The sequence below is a fragment of the Conger conger genome, chromosome 8, assembly GCF_963514075.1.
Source record: "Conger conger chromosome 8, fConCon1.1, whole genome shotgun sequence".
NCBI classification, from domain to species: domain Eukaryota; kingdom Metazoa; phylum Chordata; class Actinopteri; order Anguilliformes; family Congridae; genus Conger; species Conger conger.
The window spans coordinates 60,921,628-60,937,432 of record NC_083767.1 but is presented as its reverse complement, the minus strand read 5'-3'; the positions used below and the strand labels follow the sequence as shown (position 1 = coordinate 60,937,432).

The window sequence follows — 15,805 nt, the reverse complement described above, 5'->3', positions numbered from 1 at the left end:
ATCACATATAACACTGGGAGAACATTGCAGATGAGGCAGTCCACCGGACCCCATTCCCAGCATGCACTGCAAAGCCCAAGACACTTCCTCTGCTGCGTCATGCGCGCGGGATCGTTCCAGAAGCCACCGCCATGACGACATCTCGCGCTGAATCCATCTGGGCCGAACGAACGGGCTGTATTAAAAATGCAGCGTGCAGACGTGCAGGCCTGAGGAAATCTGCTCTCCGTGGAAAAAGACAGAGCAATGAATTCAAATTTAGTTTGAACACAGGAAAATGCAATTTCTTTTTTTTCTTGCCGCCTGCGAAAATATGGATTTTTACACTGTGAGATAAATAATATTACAATGCATTTATATTGTATGCTCTCCGCTCTGTATTCTGCATACAAATGTCATTTCCCACAAACACACCCCGTCCCAGCACCCCTTTCGATTTCAATTAGCGCTGCTGTATTAATAGGACCCAAGTTTTTCTTTCTCCCACGCAAATGTTAATGCAACAACAAAGGCAATATTGATATCAGGTAGGGTCTTCATATGATCTTAGAACCAACAACCTGGGTGAGATGAATATTGTCTATTTTCCGCTGTAAAGATGGAACCAGGCAAGTGCATCTTGAAGTCACTTTAACTACTGCCAGTCTTCCTGACTTATGGCCTCAGACGGTGGATGCTGGCATCTGGGGTAAGACGGGGTAAGACTGGGCAAGACTGGGTAAGCTGTACGAACATTTTTTTCAAACCCGGCGTATTACTTTTGGCTGTTTGTTCTGTGGTAGCCCCCCTCCTCCCCTGCGTCTCTGGGTCCACGCCTGTGTGACCCATCCCCTTGAGCCAAACAATGCTGCTCTGCCAAAATCAGATAATCACATAACCGCCTTGGACCAGCATGCAATTCACCACACCGAATTACTCAGGATGCGGTGATCAGTCACAGAGTCAACACTACGCCCCATCGCCGTATGAACATGCTTCTTGTTCCTCTTATCCAAAAGCCTTTGCTCAGCTCAGCCCCCCTCTAACCAAGGCAGAAAATTAACTTATTTAAATTGGATTAGCATCAATGATTCTGCCTGAGTCGTAGGCAGAACGTGTCCAGAATTCCGGCGTGCGATAACGACAGCGGGCTACAGGCTGCACTGGAGTCTACTGCAGCATCACTGCTTAAGACCCGCCCGCGCCCGCCGCTAACTGGAGCTCAAAAATAATTTTACGTTTACAGAAAATGTAATTACAGCAAAATGAGCCCTTGTGCGTAAAGGCAGGAGGAGACCTTTTCTTTACGGCCGCCTGAATTTACCGCCTGAGTATACATACTGCACGTATGAATATGCTGGACTAAATGTGCATAATTCAACAATAACAGTGTATATTATGTATGTTATGTATATTCACATATATTCAAGGTAACACAACACGCAAAACAACATATTGGCTCAACACGCATTCCATTATTTAACACTTTTTACTGAACAATGAACTGATAAACAGATCTACTACAATATTTTCAGCATTTTAAATGTTGCCAGGCAACACAGTGGTGTGGAGGGCCCCAGGAAGCTGTGGGACTGTGGGTTTCCCCACTTCCTGTTTGGATGGATGCACGCACTGACACCAGGAAGTTTTTCACTCTGGAAGACCATAGACGCTTCTGGGGCCTAAGACCAGGCCTTGATCAGTACTCTACACTTTGGCTGTCAGAGTTTGATTTAAAATATTATTATTATTATTTTTATTTATTTTTTAATATTAAATATATTTCATATATAATTTTGAAAACCTGCTTCCAAGTGACACGTTTTTTCACTGGGGCAGCCAAATACACTTTGATTGCTCTGTATACCAGCAAGAGCCACTGCACGGCTGACCAGAGTCCTCTCCTATGGTTTAAAGCCACTGCACGACTGACCAGTTCTCTCCTATGGTGTAAAACCACTGCACAGCTGACCAGTCCTCTCCTATGGTGTAAAACCACTGCACAGCTGAAGCAGCTCATACACGCTTAATTCCAGCCACTTCTCCACGAATGCAGCGTGCTTGTAGCTCAGCGGGGGAAATTGTAAATAAAATAAATGCTCAGCACTCGCCTCTGAGTGGATCATCTTGTGTTTTTGGCAACAACAAAAAAATCTAATCTCTAAAATGATTACGCTAACGCAGGCTGCCAAGCTGCAGCGGAACGGTCTTTGGAGATCTCTGCATATCCGCGCGTGTTCCCCATCCCGCTCTGAGTAAACGCAGTATATTAGGGTTTCATTAGTGGGTTGAGTGATATGTTCTAGACCAGCGGCTCTCAGCCTTTTTGCCTCCAAGGCCTCAAAGATGTGAACCACAGGAAGTGATCGCTCTTAATTTGAAATGCGAAACTAAAATAAGACACGACGTGACAAAGGCCGGTTTACAGTCCAGCGACAGAACGCAGCTTCGACTGGCGATGAGCAGGGGATGTCACTGGTCACAGCGGCGTTGGCGTTGTACTCCGGCCAACTGGAGTGCGTTTATATATTTGTGCTGAGGACAACAGCCACAGTCAGGCGACAATAAAACTTTCACAAACGATCAACAATTTTCATTCAAGTGACACTCGGTATATAAACTGGCCTTAGTAGCCCATGCAAACAACCGCAGAGAAAAAGTATGCAAAACTTGTGTTCACCGAGGTGTCTGCTGAAATGTGTAAATACATGTTTGTGTGTCAACTATCAAGGTAATAAATCTACTGGCCAAGAAAAATGCTTGGCAGATGCATGCGCAGAACATGAGTTCAGTGAGTTAACGATTGATGTACATAAAATCACCGAAGCACATCGTGTTGCTCTCAGGGATATTATTTAGTGGGCTCTCCCCCAAAGGTCAAAGGATTTTTATCTACTTTACCTGCTCAAGTACACACAGAAACCTACGTCCAGCTCTGATTTCTGGACGGCGCACTTCCAGTTTCCATCAGTGGGAAGTGTGTCTTATTTCCATTTTAATAGTGGGCGACATGGGGCGACATGGCTCAGGCAGTAAGAGCAGTCGTCTGGCAGTCGGAGGGTTGCCGGTTCGATCCCCCGCCTGGGCTGTGTCGAAGTGTCCCTGAGCAAGACACCCAACCCCCAAATGCTCCTGACGAGCTGGTCGGCACCTTGCATGGCAGCCAATCGCCGTCGGTGTGTGAGTGTGTGTATGAATGGGTGAATGAGAAGCATCAATTGTACAGTGCTTTGGATAAAGGCGCTATATAAATGCCAACCATTTACCATTTAATAGTGGTTGCATGCATCATTGGCAATAATAAAGAGAATCCGTATTGTGCGCAGGGAGCCTGAAAATGAGTGATTGTTTCTGCGACTTCAGAGTTCATAGCATGTTGAGTTAACCAGTCAGCCAGCAGCACGAGCGCGGCAGTAAAGTATTAGGCTCTTAATCCGGACACACCCAGCTGTGGGCCCACAGAAGAGGAGACCACTGTCCACAGATTTAGATTTTATTTCAGCCGCCGGGTGGTTCGTCTGTGTTTCCGTGAAACACGACCTTCACCTCTGTATCAAAATTCAGAACGGCACACGGGCACAGTACACCCGCCTCGTTTAAACATTCCACTCCATTTTGTGTGAACATCTCGAACGCCGTTCCCACTGTTCCTTGGGGTCATTAACAAAAAGGTCAATTTAAGGGCCTATTTCATGTCTTTGTGAATGCAAGGGTCCAGTTCCCTGCCCATTTTAATTTGCGTTGCCTTATTGAGGCCGCTAAACGCGGCGAGATCGCGAAAAAAGGCTGACAGCTCAGTCCCACTCCATCCCCGGTTCCCACGCTGCTGGCTCCACGTCCGAGAGGGAGGAGACCAGCCGGACACCCGGAGCGGGCTCCCCTCCGGGCCCTGAGAGAGAGAGAGACGCTCCCTCAGAACGCCCGCCTGCTTCCTGCGCCCCCCTCGGCCCGATCCGATCGCGTATCTCCGCTCCGCAGCGCTGCAGGGACGGGAAACGCTGACCTCACCTCCCTGTGCCACCGGCCCGAGGCGGCACACGCCAGTGCGGAAGCTTCCGGGAGGCGTTCCGCTCCCCCGGGACGCTCCTGCCCCCTCCATCACGGCTGACCTTTAACGAGACCGGAGTCCCTGCTGATGCCGTCGACGTGTCACACTTTATTTTAACATACTCCGCCGATGTTGTACGACCGCGGACCATATTATCCACTAACTGCTGGCTTTCCTCTCCATTTTCCCCCTCGAAATAACAGATTTTTTTTTTTTTTTTTTTAACTGCGCTGGCATCCCTTGTAAGCTTCGGTTTCTCATGTTCTGGTAACTGGATTGTAAGCCTGTTAATTTAAGATAGGGCATAGCCATTTTCTCTTTTCTGATATATTGTCAGGCCGTGCTAAATATTGTATTCATACTGGGGATGAACCTACAGTACAGAGATCCAGACAGATGTGTGCAGATTGACACCACATGAATTACACAGCATAACGGTGAGAACAGGCCATTGAGCCCAGCAACGCTCGCCTTTTCCTACCACTAAAATGTACCTCCAGTTAACAGCGAAATGGTATCTATAACATATCCTCCTGAGAATGAGAAAGTGAAGCATTTTCATTTTTCATGGACATAATACATAAGATATTAATGTCATGGATGCCTTGTAGTGTATGTTTCAGCATAGCAGAGTGTACTGTTCTTCAGATTAAGACAACCAGAGGCCCATGTCCCCGACAGGAATTGCCAGGTCTTGGGTAATGGCCTAACAATGACACATTCCCTTGGCTAGGGACCTGTGCTCTTACACTCAGTGAGCTAAACACATCTCAGGTTGTGCCATGTACACACACACACACAGCATCTCCCTCCAAATCTAGAAACAAAATTAATGCTAACAGATGCACATGACACTACAGTGTGTGCATAGAACATTTTTCAATTTTTGAAATTCGATTACAATTCATGGATTCTAAATTGATTGAAATTAAATAAAGATGAAATGCATCCTAGCCTTGACAGCTAGATATGGAAAACATTGTCGGTTATCATACGAGGGAAAACCAGCAGAGCTGGATTCCGAGTCACTCTACCCTTGTAGCAAGAAAAGCCATTCACAGTAAGATCATTATTGGTAGCCAGCGTATTCCCTAGCTAACTGCCAAATATGCAAACAGGCATTACTGCAAGTGAACATATCAATATGTCAGTATTTGTTCTTTCTCTCCTCACTGTTACAATAGGGAGATGTGTAACTAAATGGCTTCCTCGGGCAGCACTCCAAATCGGAAATATGACTGATGTCATCATGCATGCGTGTATGAATGAATGAATCCCTTAATTTGCAGACCTGGCAAAGTAAACCAGCCTGGTGCGTTCATGGCAAGGATGGAAGAAGCACATGATACTATTTTAAAACACAATTTCAATCACAATTATTGTCTTCACATATTTTGATTCTGCATTCCTGGTCCAGCAGAATTTTTTCAAAGGAGGTAGCAATGTTCGCCGGTGGGTTTGTGATATTCGGGAGCTATTTTCACCGCTTTCAATTCCAGTGGCAGCACATGTACTAGGCTATAATTCACAATGTAGTCATGTAATGTGTAAACAGCATCTTCCCTTAGGGCCATAGAATGTGTACACTCATGATGTCCTAAATCAAATGCTGATTTCTAAAGAAACACACAGAATTATTTTTCATATTATCGTAGATGAAATATACGTCCACATGCACATTACAACATGTATAGATCATGTATATGCTAAACATAACTAACGTTTTAGGTTCTGACAGCTAATTTGGTGTTGGTGAAATCTTAAGACGCAGGTGGAGGACATCTCTTCCCATTGTTTTATAAGTTATCGGCGATATAGTATAGTTTAACCTCTCCTTGAATCCGTGTTCCCTAGACAGGAGCGATAGCACTCCGCAACGTCCATAAAGTGACGTGAAATAATCAGGGCCGTTATGAAAAGATTCAATGCCTGGAAAAATAACTGAGTAAACTATTAGATCGGGCTTTCACTGTGTTGACAGGTTTGTAAGTGGCGTAGGTGCGCAGAGAAATAATTTGTCAGAATTCAGACTCCAATGCATGGCCAATGCCTCAGCTCAGGAAGACTGCGTCCAAGACAAAACCCGGTACCAAACGCAAGTGTCCACAATTTCTAACGAATCTAGTCTCGGTAATTAGATGAAATGCTTACAACTTTATTAGCTCGACTAACACATGGAATCGAACGCTTGAGACGTATCCTGGACGCATTTACTGTTCTTGGGAAATCGCAAATATCCCCGAGTATGACCAATTGAACAGAGCCAGTTCTTTGAACAGGCGCCGCCTGAGACAGACGATAAAACAGACCCGCACTCGCCGAGCAGATGCTCGAAAAGTTGCCATTGAATGAAACCAGCCAGACATCGTCATCATCTTTCCTCGCGCATCACGAAATAACATTCCGTAGGCTACGCGAGAGAGAGAGAGCGCGCAAAAAGGCCAGAATTCCAGCTACAACTTTCATCATGGCATAGCCTGCTGGCTGTGTACATGGCTGAGAGCGAATGTAGCGCCTGCTTTGCACCCAGGCGGATTCGGTCACTTTTACGGATATCAAGAACAATGCGTTTCCCTACCTGCTTCCTCCTCTGCCTGGAGGCAAGAGGGCATGTTCTTCTTCCAGCCCGGCATCTCCTCCGCTGTGAGCGCATTCAGACGGTTCCAAAGACAACCATTTGGCTCATTTCTACCTCGGCACAGGTTTCCCCCCCTTTTGCGTTTTATCCTTCGGTTCGTGTCTCCTTCTCCCTTCGCCGGGTGTAATCCAACGCCGTGTCTCTCCCGAAGCCTCGTTGTGGGGAGCGCGAGGGACGCAGAAGGCGCGGGGAAAAACTACGAGACGGCACCAAACGCAACGGGAGAGAGAAAGAGAGACCGACCCCTCTGTTCAGGTCGAGACAGGCTGCCTACGCCGATTTACGAAGTGACAAGGGAACTTGCATTCTTAGCGTTTCAATAAATCATTTGTTGATCGTGTTTCCACGAGAACAGGTGTATGTTCTTTTTCCCCCTCTCTCTCTCTCTTTCTGTTCCCTAGCACTGATGGAAAGCGCAGTGTTCGGGTTTGGGGGAATGGTCTGGTCCACGTGATAAGACAGACCAGTACACCTTCAGTTTGACATATGCGCGTATAATTTCTTAGGAAGGTTAAAGGCAGAAATACGTTTTGCAGAACTAAGACGCTAAATCACCCGATTTGCCGCTCAAAGATTAAACCTGACACATCTGTATGTTTCAACTAACATAATTCAATAATACGTAGGCTGTGCGAAGTCTAGTGCATAAAAGCTGCCTGAATGCGGAGAAAAAAAAAACATTTTTGCGGCTTTCTTTCCGGGGAAAGTGTATGGACACCACATGGAACTAGAACCGGGTCATGCATCACATACAATACTGCAGTAAGGTGTTGCATTCGTATCCATTGTCTCTAAATAAACACGTTTCCACGTACGAAGAAACTTACTAATACAGCGTAAACTCTAGATAATACAAATCTTCCAACAGTCAGTTCATTTGAACAATTCAAATAACAAACATCCTCAAAATATTGAAGATAGGAAAGTTTATGTAGAGGGGATTGTATCCCAGTAAAAAAGACAAATATCGGTAAATATCGACGTAGGAATCCCTTCTTTATGGTGAGTGCACGTGCTCTTGCGAAGTTGTGATCATATCTACATTATAAAAGGTGACGCTAGTCTCCTACTCTGCGGGTTTATGTTAACAAATGACCTCGTTCCATAGTGTTGCAGTTGTGAAACTGTAATTTCCCAAATATCCATAGACGGAGAGACTATTGTATACACATTGTGTCTCCTGAACAGCACTAGAACATGCATATATTGATAGTTACCCATTCAATTGGCTGCACAACAACGGGTGCCCTGTGACTTAAGACGAGGTGTGCTGTGCATTCACGGACCGGCGTGCCTGATATTCCGAAGGTGTGACAGAATGTTTATTAGCCCTTTAAGCTGTGCGATCATAAACACTATATGTGACGAGAATATTCTTGAAATTAACATACTAACGCTGTCGCTACTGGCAAACGAAAGCACTGGAGTTCCAGAACACTGGCTTACCATTTTGGAAAAAAAAAAAAAAAAAGAAATTCCCCCAAAATCTGCTCTTAACTGAAAGGGAGCAGACAACGTTGCTCTGTACGGCTTCAGTCGGCTCTCTCCAGGGCCACCTGCGCAGGTGAGTGACCTGGGGTGGGGCGGGGCGGGGGCTGCTAGGGTTTCTGCATTCTGCACATTCCCACTGAGGCTCTTCAGCAAGTATGACTCTATCCCACCAGCCTCCTCACTACTGTGCCCTCAAAATACGTGCTGTCTACTAAACATACTGCCTGCTGTACAGTAGTGCATATTCTTTTAGTACGCTACGGGTAGTATGTGGAATATTATCCTCCGTAGTATTTTCCAACGGTAGCCTACTGAGGAGGTGTGGCAAAACGTCTTGTAGGAAAAGGGCCCACCTCTTCCTCTCTGGTTTTCTGGCACCCCCCTCCTTAAAAGTTTGGGTTACTTCCTGACTAGGGGTGGCCTGTGGCGTAGTGGTTAAGGTAAATGAGTGGGACACGCAAGGTCGGTGGTTCTAATCCCGATGTGGCCACAATATGATCCGCACAGCCGTTGGGCCCTTGAGCAAGGCCCTTAACCCTGCATTGCTCCAGGGGAGGATTGTCTCCTGCTTAGTCTAATCAACTGTACGTCGCTCTGGATAAGAGCGTCTGCCAAATGCCATTAATGTGATGCCATGACTAGTGTGCTCTAGAATACACTCAGTGAAATCCCAGAAAGTCACATATGATCTGAGGATTTTTATAATTGGAGAAAATTACGCCTACTTAACAATTTTCTCATGCAGTGTATTCAACAAAAGTCAGGAAGAGGTGTTAAACTAAGGCCCTGACTCAATGATGATACCTATTTCAAAGAGTCGGGGGTTCCCCGGTGTCCTGGCTATAGCTGGCTCTCTCAACCTGCCACCTAATCATCCCCTGATTCAATTTGTTTTCCCTCCCTCTTCACCTCAGCTGGTGTGTGGTGAGCGTTCTGGCACAAAATGGCTGCCGTTGCATCACCCAGGTGCAGCACAACGGTGGTGGTTTTCCCCGTCTTAAGCACTTTGGGTATGATAACAGTTTAACATAAATGCAAGGTGTTATTATTATCATTATTATTATTATTATTATTATTATTATTATTATTATTATTATTCATTACTTCATTCATTATCCTAACCTGCTTATCCTGAACAGGGTCGCAGGGGGGCTGGAGCCTATCCCAGCATACATTGGGCGAAAGGCAGGAATACACCCTGGACAGGTTGCCAGTCCATCACAGGGCGCACACACACACCATTCACTCACACACTCATACCTACGGGCAATTTAGACTCTCCAATCTGCCTAACCTGCATGTCTTTGGACTGTGGGAGGATACCGGAGTACCCAGAGGAAACCCACGCAGACACCGGGAGAACATGCAAACACCGCACAGAGAGGCCCCGGCCGACGGGGATTCGAACCCAGGACCTCCTTGCTGTGAGGCGGCAGTGCTACCCACTGCACCGTCCGTGCCGCCTACTATTATTATTATTACTATTTTTTATTTCTTTTTTTTTTTAAGTAGTAGAATAAGCTGTTTCGGACACGGCCCTGGTTTACACGTTTGCCCTTGCTGAGGAACTGTGGGGAATTCCACCATATTCTCCGCCAAGACTGCATCGCGCGGCGTTCCTCATTCCGTTTCTCTTGCCTCTGTAGGCCTCCACCCACCCACATTATGCCCGTTAACGGGTGGGGGGAGTGGGAGGACACACTCGCAGGCCTGGCGGGCCTGGGCCTGGGCCGTGTGGGGGAGTGTGTGAGTGCCCGGGCCTGCTCAGCCTCCCCCCCCAGGCCCGGTCCGCTGAATGTCATCTCCGGCAGGAGGAGGAGACGAGAGGGGCACCGGGGAGGAGCGGGCTGGGCAGTGGACAAGGGGGATGCGTCTCTGGCAGCCGTCCTGTGAGTGTCAGCTGCACCGATTGGTGGATGAGAAACAGGAAAGGTGCGCTGATTGGTCGACGGGAAACAGGAAAAGGGTATTGATTGGTTGATGAGAAATGGGGAAGATGCGCTGACTGGTTGACCGGAAACAGGAAAGGTGCGCTGATTGGTTGACGGGAAACAGGAAAAGTTTATTGATTGGTTGATGAGAAATGGGAAAGATGCACTGATCGGTTGATGAGAAACAGGAAAGGTGAGATTTATTTAAAATCCAATAAAAGCTTTATTGCAGGGCATTAAATGCGAGACAAAAACATTTGTTTTCCAGCTCAGTCATGTGTGCGGTACTTAAAATGCACGTATTAAGGCTAATTGGACCCTGTTAAAAATAGCCAGCGATTAGTCAAATGGGTAAATGCATGCTTTTCTTGGTCAGAGCTATTTGGCTGAGTCTGCGGTGACGACACGGGGGTCTTAACATGACAGAAGCCTCTTTCCCTTTCCGTTAGCGTGGCAATGAAGGCTCCAGGCTACTGAATTCCGGAGGAGAAGGTCCACAGCGAAACCATGACCTCGTTAGTGAGCCCGGCAGTACAGGCAGTTGTATTTTTAGCATTAGTGCCAGATTTAATATAATCACAACAAATGTCTTGATGAGCATGTATAGTACGTCAAGCATGCATTCCATTCCTGTTCAGCCTATCGAGACAGCCTGGAGGTGTCTGTACACAGTTGGAGCAAAAGGTCGCTGCTAAATTAGCAAATGCTCAAATAACGAAAAAAAAAAAATGAAGAATGCCTTTTTATCCTGTATCTTCATTGTCCTGTAGAGATTAAAGTTGTATCAGCTTCCTTTGCCTCCATTGTGCTGAGGAACCAAACCACAGCAATTCTCAGGATCAACAGGAACTCACTGGACCCACAGGAACTCACTGGACCCACAGGAACTCACTGGACCCACAGGAGGTCTCAGGATCCACAGGAACTCACAGGAACTCACAGGACCCACAGGAACTCACTGGACCCACAGGAACTCTCAGGACCCACAGGAACTCACTGGACCCACAGGAACTCTCAGGACCCACAGGAAGTCACAGGATCCACAGGAACTATGTCTAATGGCCGCCTTCGGTCAACGGCATAATCTATGAAACCCGGGATGCCAGATCTGCTGCAGCAGTGAGAGGAAGGGGCTGGGCAAATTGTGCCGCTATTGGGAGAAGATCAATCTGGCGACCTCATTGGTCTGGTCTGGTCCAAGCGATTGATGGCACTTCCCCTCATTGAGCCGACACGTGCCTGAGTGGTCTCCTTTGTGAGGACACATCATTGGATTTGAGGGTTCAGCAGGGACCTGGCATCTTTTTCCCCATTGTGGTGACAGCCCATCCTCGGCAAAGTGCCCCTACCTAGAGGAGCCGACTGCTTTCTTTAAAACTCAGTAACAATATCCATGTCGTGGTAAAGCATATGAAATGTGCTTCCACTTCCTGGGTGGAGATGGCATCAAAGAATCACCGAGCCCCCAGTTAGTTAATAAACAATAACAATAAAAAACACCCTCAATACATTTGTGTTTTACTCAGTAGCGCCCACTGAATTCCATCAAGACCCAAAACGAAACATTTATTTACAAAATCTTTGCAAAGACAAAATAGTTTTCAGGAAGTAGATGGATATTATACATTTAAAACACAACATTGTTATTTATCACACTTAAGTCGTATGTGATTGTGATTAAGGCTGTGATAATCCATGGCTTTTACATTATTACATTATTGGCATTTGGCAGACGCCAGAGCGACTTACAGTTGATTAGACTAAGCAGGAGACAATCCTCCCCTGGGGCAATGCAGGGTTAAGGGCCTTGCTCAAGGGCCCAACGGCTGTGCGGATCTTATTGTGGCTACACCGGGATTAGAACCGCCGACCTTGTGTGTCCCGGTCATGTACCTTAACCACTACGCAATAGACCGGCTTTGGTTGTGCAGGACAGTGATGGCCATTCTGATCCATTGTTTGGGCGATGGTTCTTTGCCATACAGTGTGTGGAGTGACCAGCCACATGGGTGGGTTGGTCCTTTGGCTATATTCTGATGCTGGTGGCAAGCATACAAGCTTATTCTTGCCCTGGCAAATTAATATTATAATCGTTTTTTTATTATTATTATCTTTTATTTTTTACAATTTTACAATTTTACAATTGATACCAAGTTTTTCAGAAGTCTTCACAAAGCAGCATTCTGTGGATCAAACTGCTTTGACAAAGATGCATTCAGTGGACGCAAACTTGAAAACCTGAAACACCTTGAAAACCTGAAAAGGGTGTTGAAGAAGTGAACTCGGTTTTTAAAAATGCTTGTTAGCAATTATAAAAACTGTAAATTGAGCGTCCTACCTCCCCCGCCCACGAACGCAGAGCCAGATAGCAGGAGAAGCTTGTCACTGCAGTAAGTAAGGACAGTGGAAGGGTATGCGGGGATTCAGTTACCGGACATCAACCTGGTTCAGGTTTCTCTCTGAAACTGACATCTGCACCTCGTTCTTACCCGGATATTTCACTTTTACGCAGCCGGGTGAGTAGATGAAGTGTCGTTTGCTCATTTGTTCGCAAAGCGCATTTCACAAGGTAAGTATAACCTGTCTACTACAAGAGCTAAAATTACAATTGCTTTGTATGTATGTGCATTGAGACCGGGTCACAATTTTTCTTGTTTTGGCTCTGTTCTCCTGCACTTTGGATTTGAAATGAAGCGTGAGGTTACAGTGCAGACTGCATTAGTTTGAGGGTATGTACATTTCAGCTCTTTTTGTGCATTTCCGCCCCCCAAATCTAAGGTGAGCAAATGAACATTCTGAAATAAAGTTGTCATGTTTAATGCTTGGATGCGAATCCTGCGCATTTGAATGCTGCCTGAAGTCCTGCCCGGGTATCTTCCCTGGTGATGCTCTGCCAGGCTTGGACTGCGGGCGTCTTCAGCTGCTGTTTGCTTTTGCGTTTCGCCTTCATTCTTGTCATTCATATTCACATGCCTGCCTTCATCTGCGCACGCTGTTGTCAAGGCATTGGCCTCCAGGCCTATGAGATAAACGGGGGTATTTTAAAATGGGAACAGTGAGGTGTAGTCTGAAAGGGCACATTTTTAGATGCTTCCAGAAGATCAATCAGAAGTGAACCAGCCTTCCGGACTGATAGGGAAGCCTTTTCCACCATTGGGGGCCTCCAGAGCATAGGTACCGAAAAATAACCCAGAAAATCGAAATGGAGGTAGTGATTCAACAATGCAGTCGGCAAATGCTGCTTGCTTATTTGCATGCTTCTCAGCAGCAAGTCCCACACACAGTATTACACCCAGAGAGTAACACTGTGACTTGGTCAAACGACATACATAGAACGCTGTTATTACCTTCACCTGTATGCAACCAGGAAGTTCAGCTCAGAATCTTTTAATTTCATTACATTACATTAGTCATTATTCAGAGAGTAGAAATCGTAAGCAGGGGCATGCGTGCTGATAACCCTAGAGGGAAGCACGGTTCCAAGTACTAGAGTGATCACGTAGATAAAAACCTGAACCCTTGTCGAATAGTCAGATAAACTGACCATAACAGCATATAGCACACCGTGCATGACTAATTATGAATTGCAGGAGGGTAGGGAGGGGAAAGGTGGAGCCTGAAAAGGAGTTTTCAGTCTGAGCTTGAAGGCGGTCAATGACTGTGCAGTTCGACCTGCACAGGAAGGTCACTTCATCACCGTGGGGCCAGAACAGACCATAGTCCTGACCAGTGTAACGAGGGGGAGGTGCCCTCGATTTTTAAGGACTATTTGCAACTAATTCCAATTCCAATCCTGTAATTTAGGGCTAGCATGTTCCTTTCCATTACTGAGTCATTACTTAACTAGAGTTAGCGTACTGTATGTGGGCGGCCTGTAGCGTAGTGGTTAAGGTAAGGGATTAGGACACGCGAGGTTGATGGCTCTAATCCCGGTGTAGCCACAATAATATCCGCACAGCCGTTGGGCCCTTGAGCAAGGCCCTTAACCCTGCATTGCTCCAGGGGAGGACTGTCTCCTGCTTAGTCTAATCAACTGTACGTCGCTCTGGATGAGAGCGTCTGCCAAATGCCAATAATGTAATGTAATGTATGTGATGGGGAAAGCCCTGCCAAATAAAGCCCCCCTCTCCTTACGCAACGGAAAGACCCATTATGGTCACTTCCTGTCATAATCAGTCCTGGTACATTCCAGAGTCTATTCGGCCTGTAAGTGCCTTCGCCAGATCTCGCTAACAACCAGAGCCATGTGGATACTTATAGATAGAACATTTAGACGTCGAGATCAAACTCTATTTGCAAACATTGTAGGAAGTTGCTAGTTATTGTATTCATCATGCATGTCCACAATTTGACCGGATCTCTTCCCAGAGACATTTCCTCGTGCCTGAAGTGTATTTCCATATCATGCATTAAAATTCCGTGCTGAACCCACAGTTTTCAGTGTTCTCCGGTGATGACGATTCGCGGTTCATTGGGAGAAGGCGAACTGAGTCCTTGCTCAAGCTTCTCCCATTACAGAGCTAAGGAGAGTGAAAGAGGCTGATGATGATTCTTTTAGAGTAGCAGTCTCTGATAAACAAATATGATGAACTTAATGAGCCCTGTGGAAATGCTGAAGTATGGCCCCTGAGGAAGATCTTAAAATAGAGCGGCCATTTTGATTTCTGACTTGGACACCTCTCGCCTGGCTGCGGCCATCACTCCTCCGATAATTCAGCCTGCCATCGCACTGTGGAGAGGCTGCACTCATGGGCAGACTGCAAACGACCCGTTGTCTGCCAGTTATGGTCAGCTCTGATGGATATTAATGCAAACCTGTTGTCTCTGTGGCCCGGGCGCAGTCAATCAGCCAGAGATGTCTGCCCCTGTCAGTTCACCACCACTGAACACACACACACACACACACACACACACACACACACACACACACATACACACATACACACACACACACACACACACACACACACACGCATACACACGCATACACACACACATACACATGCATACACACACACGCATACACACACACACACGCATACACACACACACATACACACACACACACGCATACACACGCATACACACACACATACACATGCATACACACACATGCATACACACACACACACACACGCATACACACACACACACACGCATACACACACACATACACACGCATACACACACACATACACATGCATACACAGACACGCACACATGCATACACACACACACACACACACACATACACATGCATACACAGACACACGCACACACACATATACGCACACGCATACACAAAAAAAACCCCATATTGAATCATCTATCAAGTATTTTTTACTGCAATATTAAAGTAACTAAACAACTAAAGCTATAGGTGTCTAATAAAGATTTAATGATGAAAATGTAATTACTTTTTTCATGATAAAAATCTGATTTATATCTATCCACTATAATGAAGGCTTGTGTGAGGGGCGGGGTGTAAAATCGTGTGTATCTGAAAAAATTTTAGGAAATTAATGCAGTAGATTAATGATATTTATAGCTTTGGACTGACATTCTCAATTATTTTTCATCTTTTTATCTTATTATATTGAAAGAAACCAGAGGGAGAAAAAACATGAAATAAATGCACATGGTTTTTCAGGCAGCTCCTCAGTTTTACACTGTTTCAAATAAATAACATTTAAAACGGTTAAGGACCACAAATCTGTA

At 45.9% G+C, this 15,805-nt stretch overlaps 1 protein-coding gene across 1 annotated transcript in view; it reads right to left on the bottom strand.

Moving 5' to 3' along the window:
* The window catches only part of LOC133134989 (glutamate receptor-interacting protein 1-like), a 282,057-nt gene extending 274,938 nt beyond the window's left edge, over positions 1-7,119 (bottom strand). The window contains exon 1 of the mRNA XM_061251696.1: positions 6,606-7,119. Coding sequence (XP_061107680.1) covers positions 6,606-6,660 — 55 coding nt within the window. The 5' untranslated portion in view covers positions 6,661-7,119. The remainder of the gene's footprint in view (positions 1-6,605) is intronic.
* Positions 7,120-15,805: the final 8,686 nt, after the last annotated feature.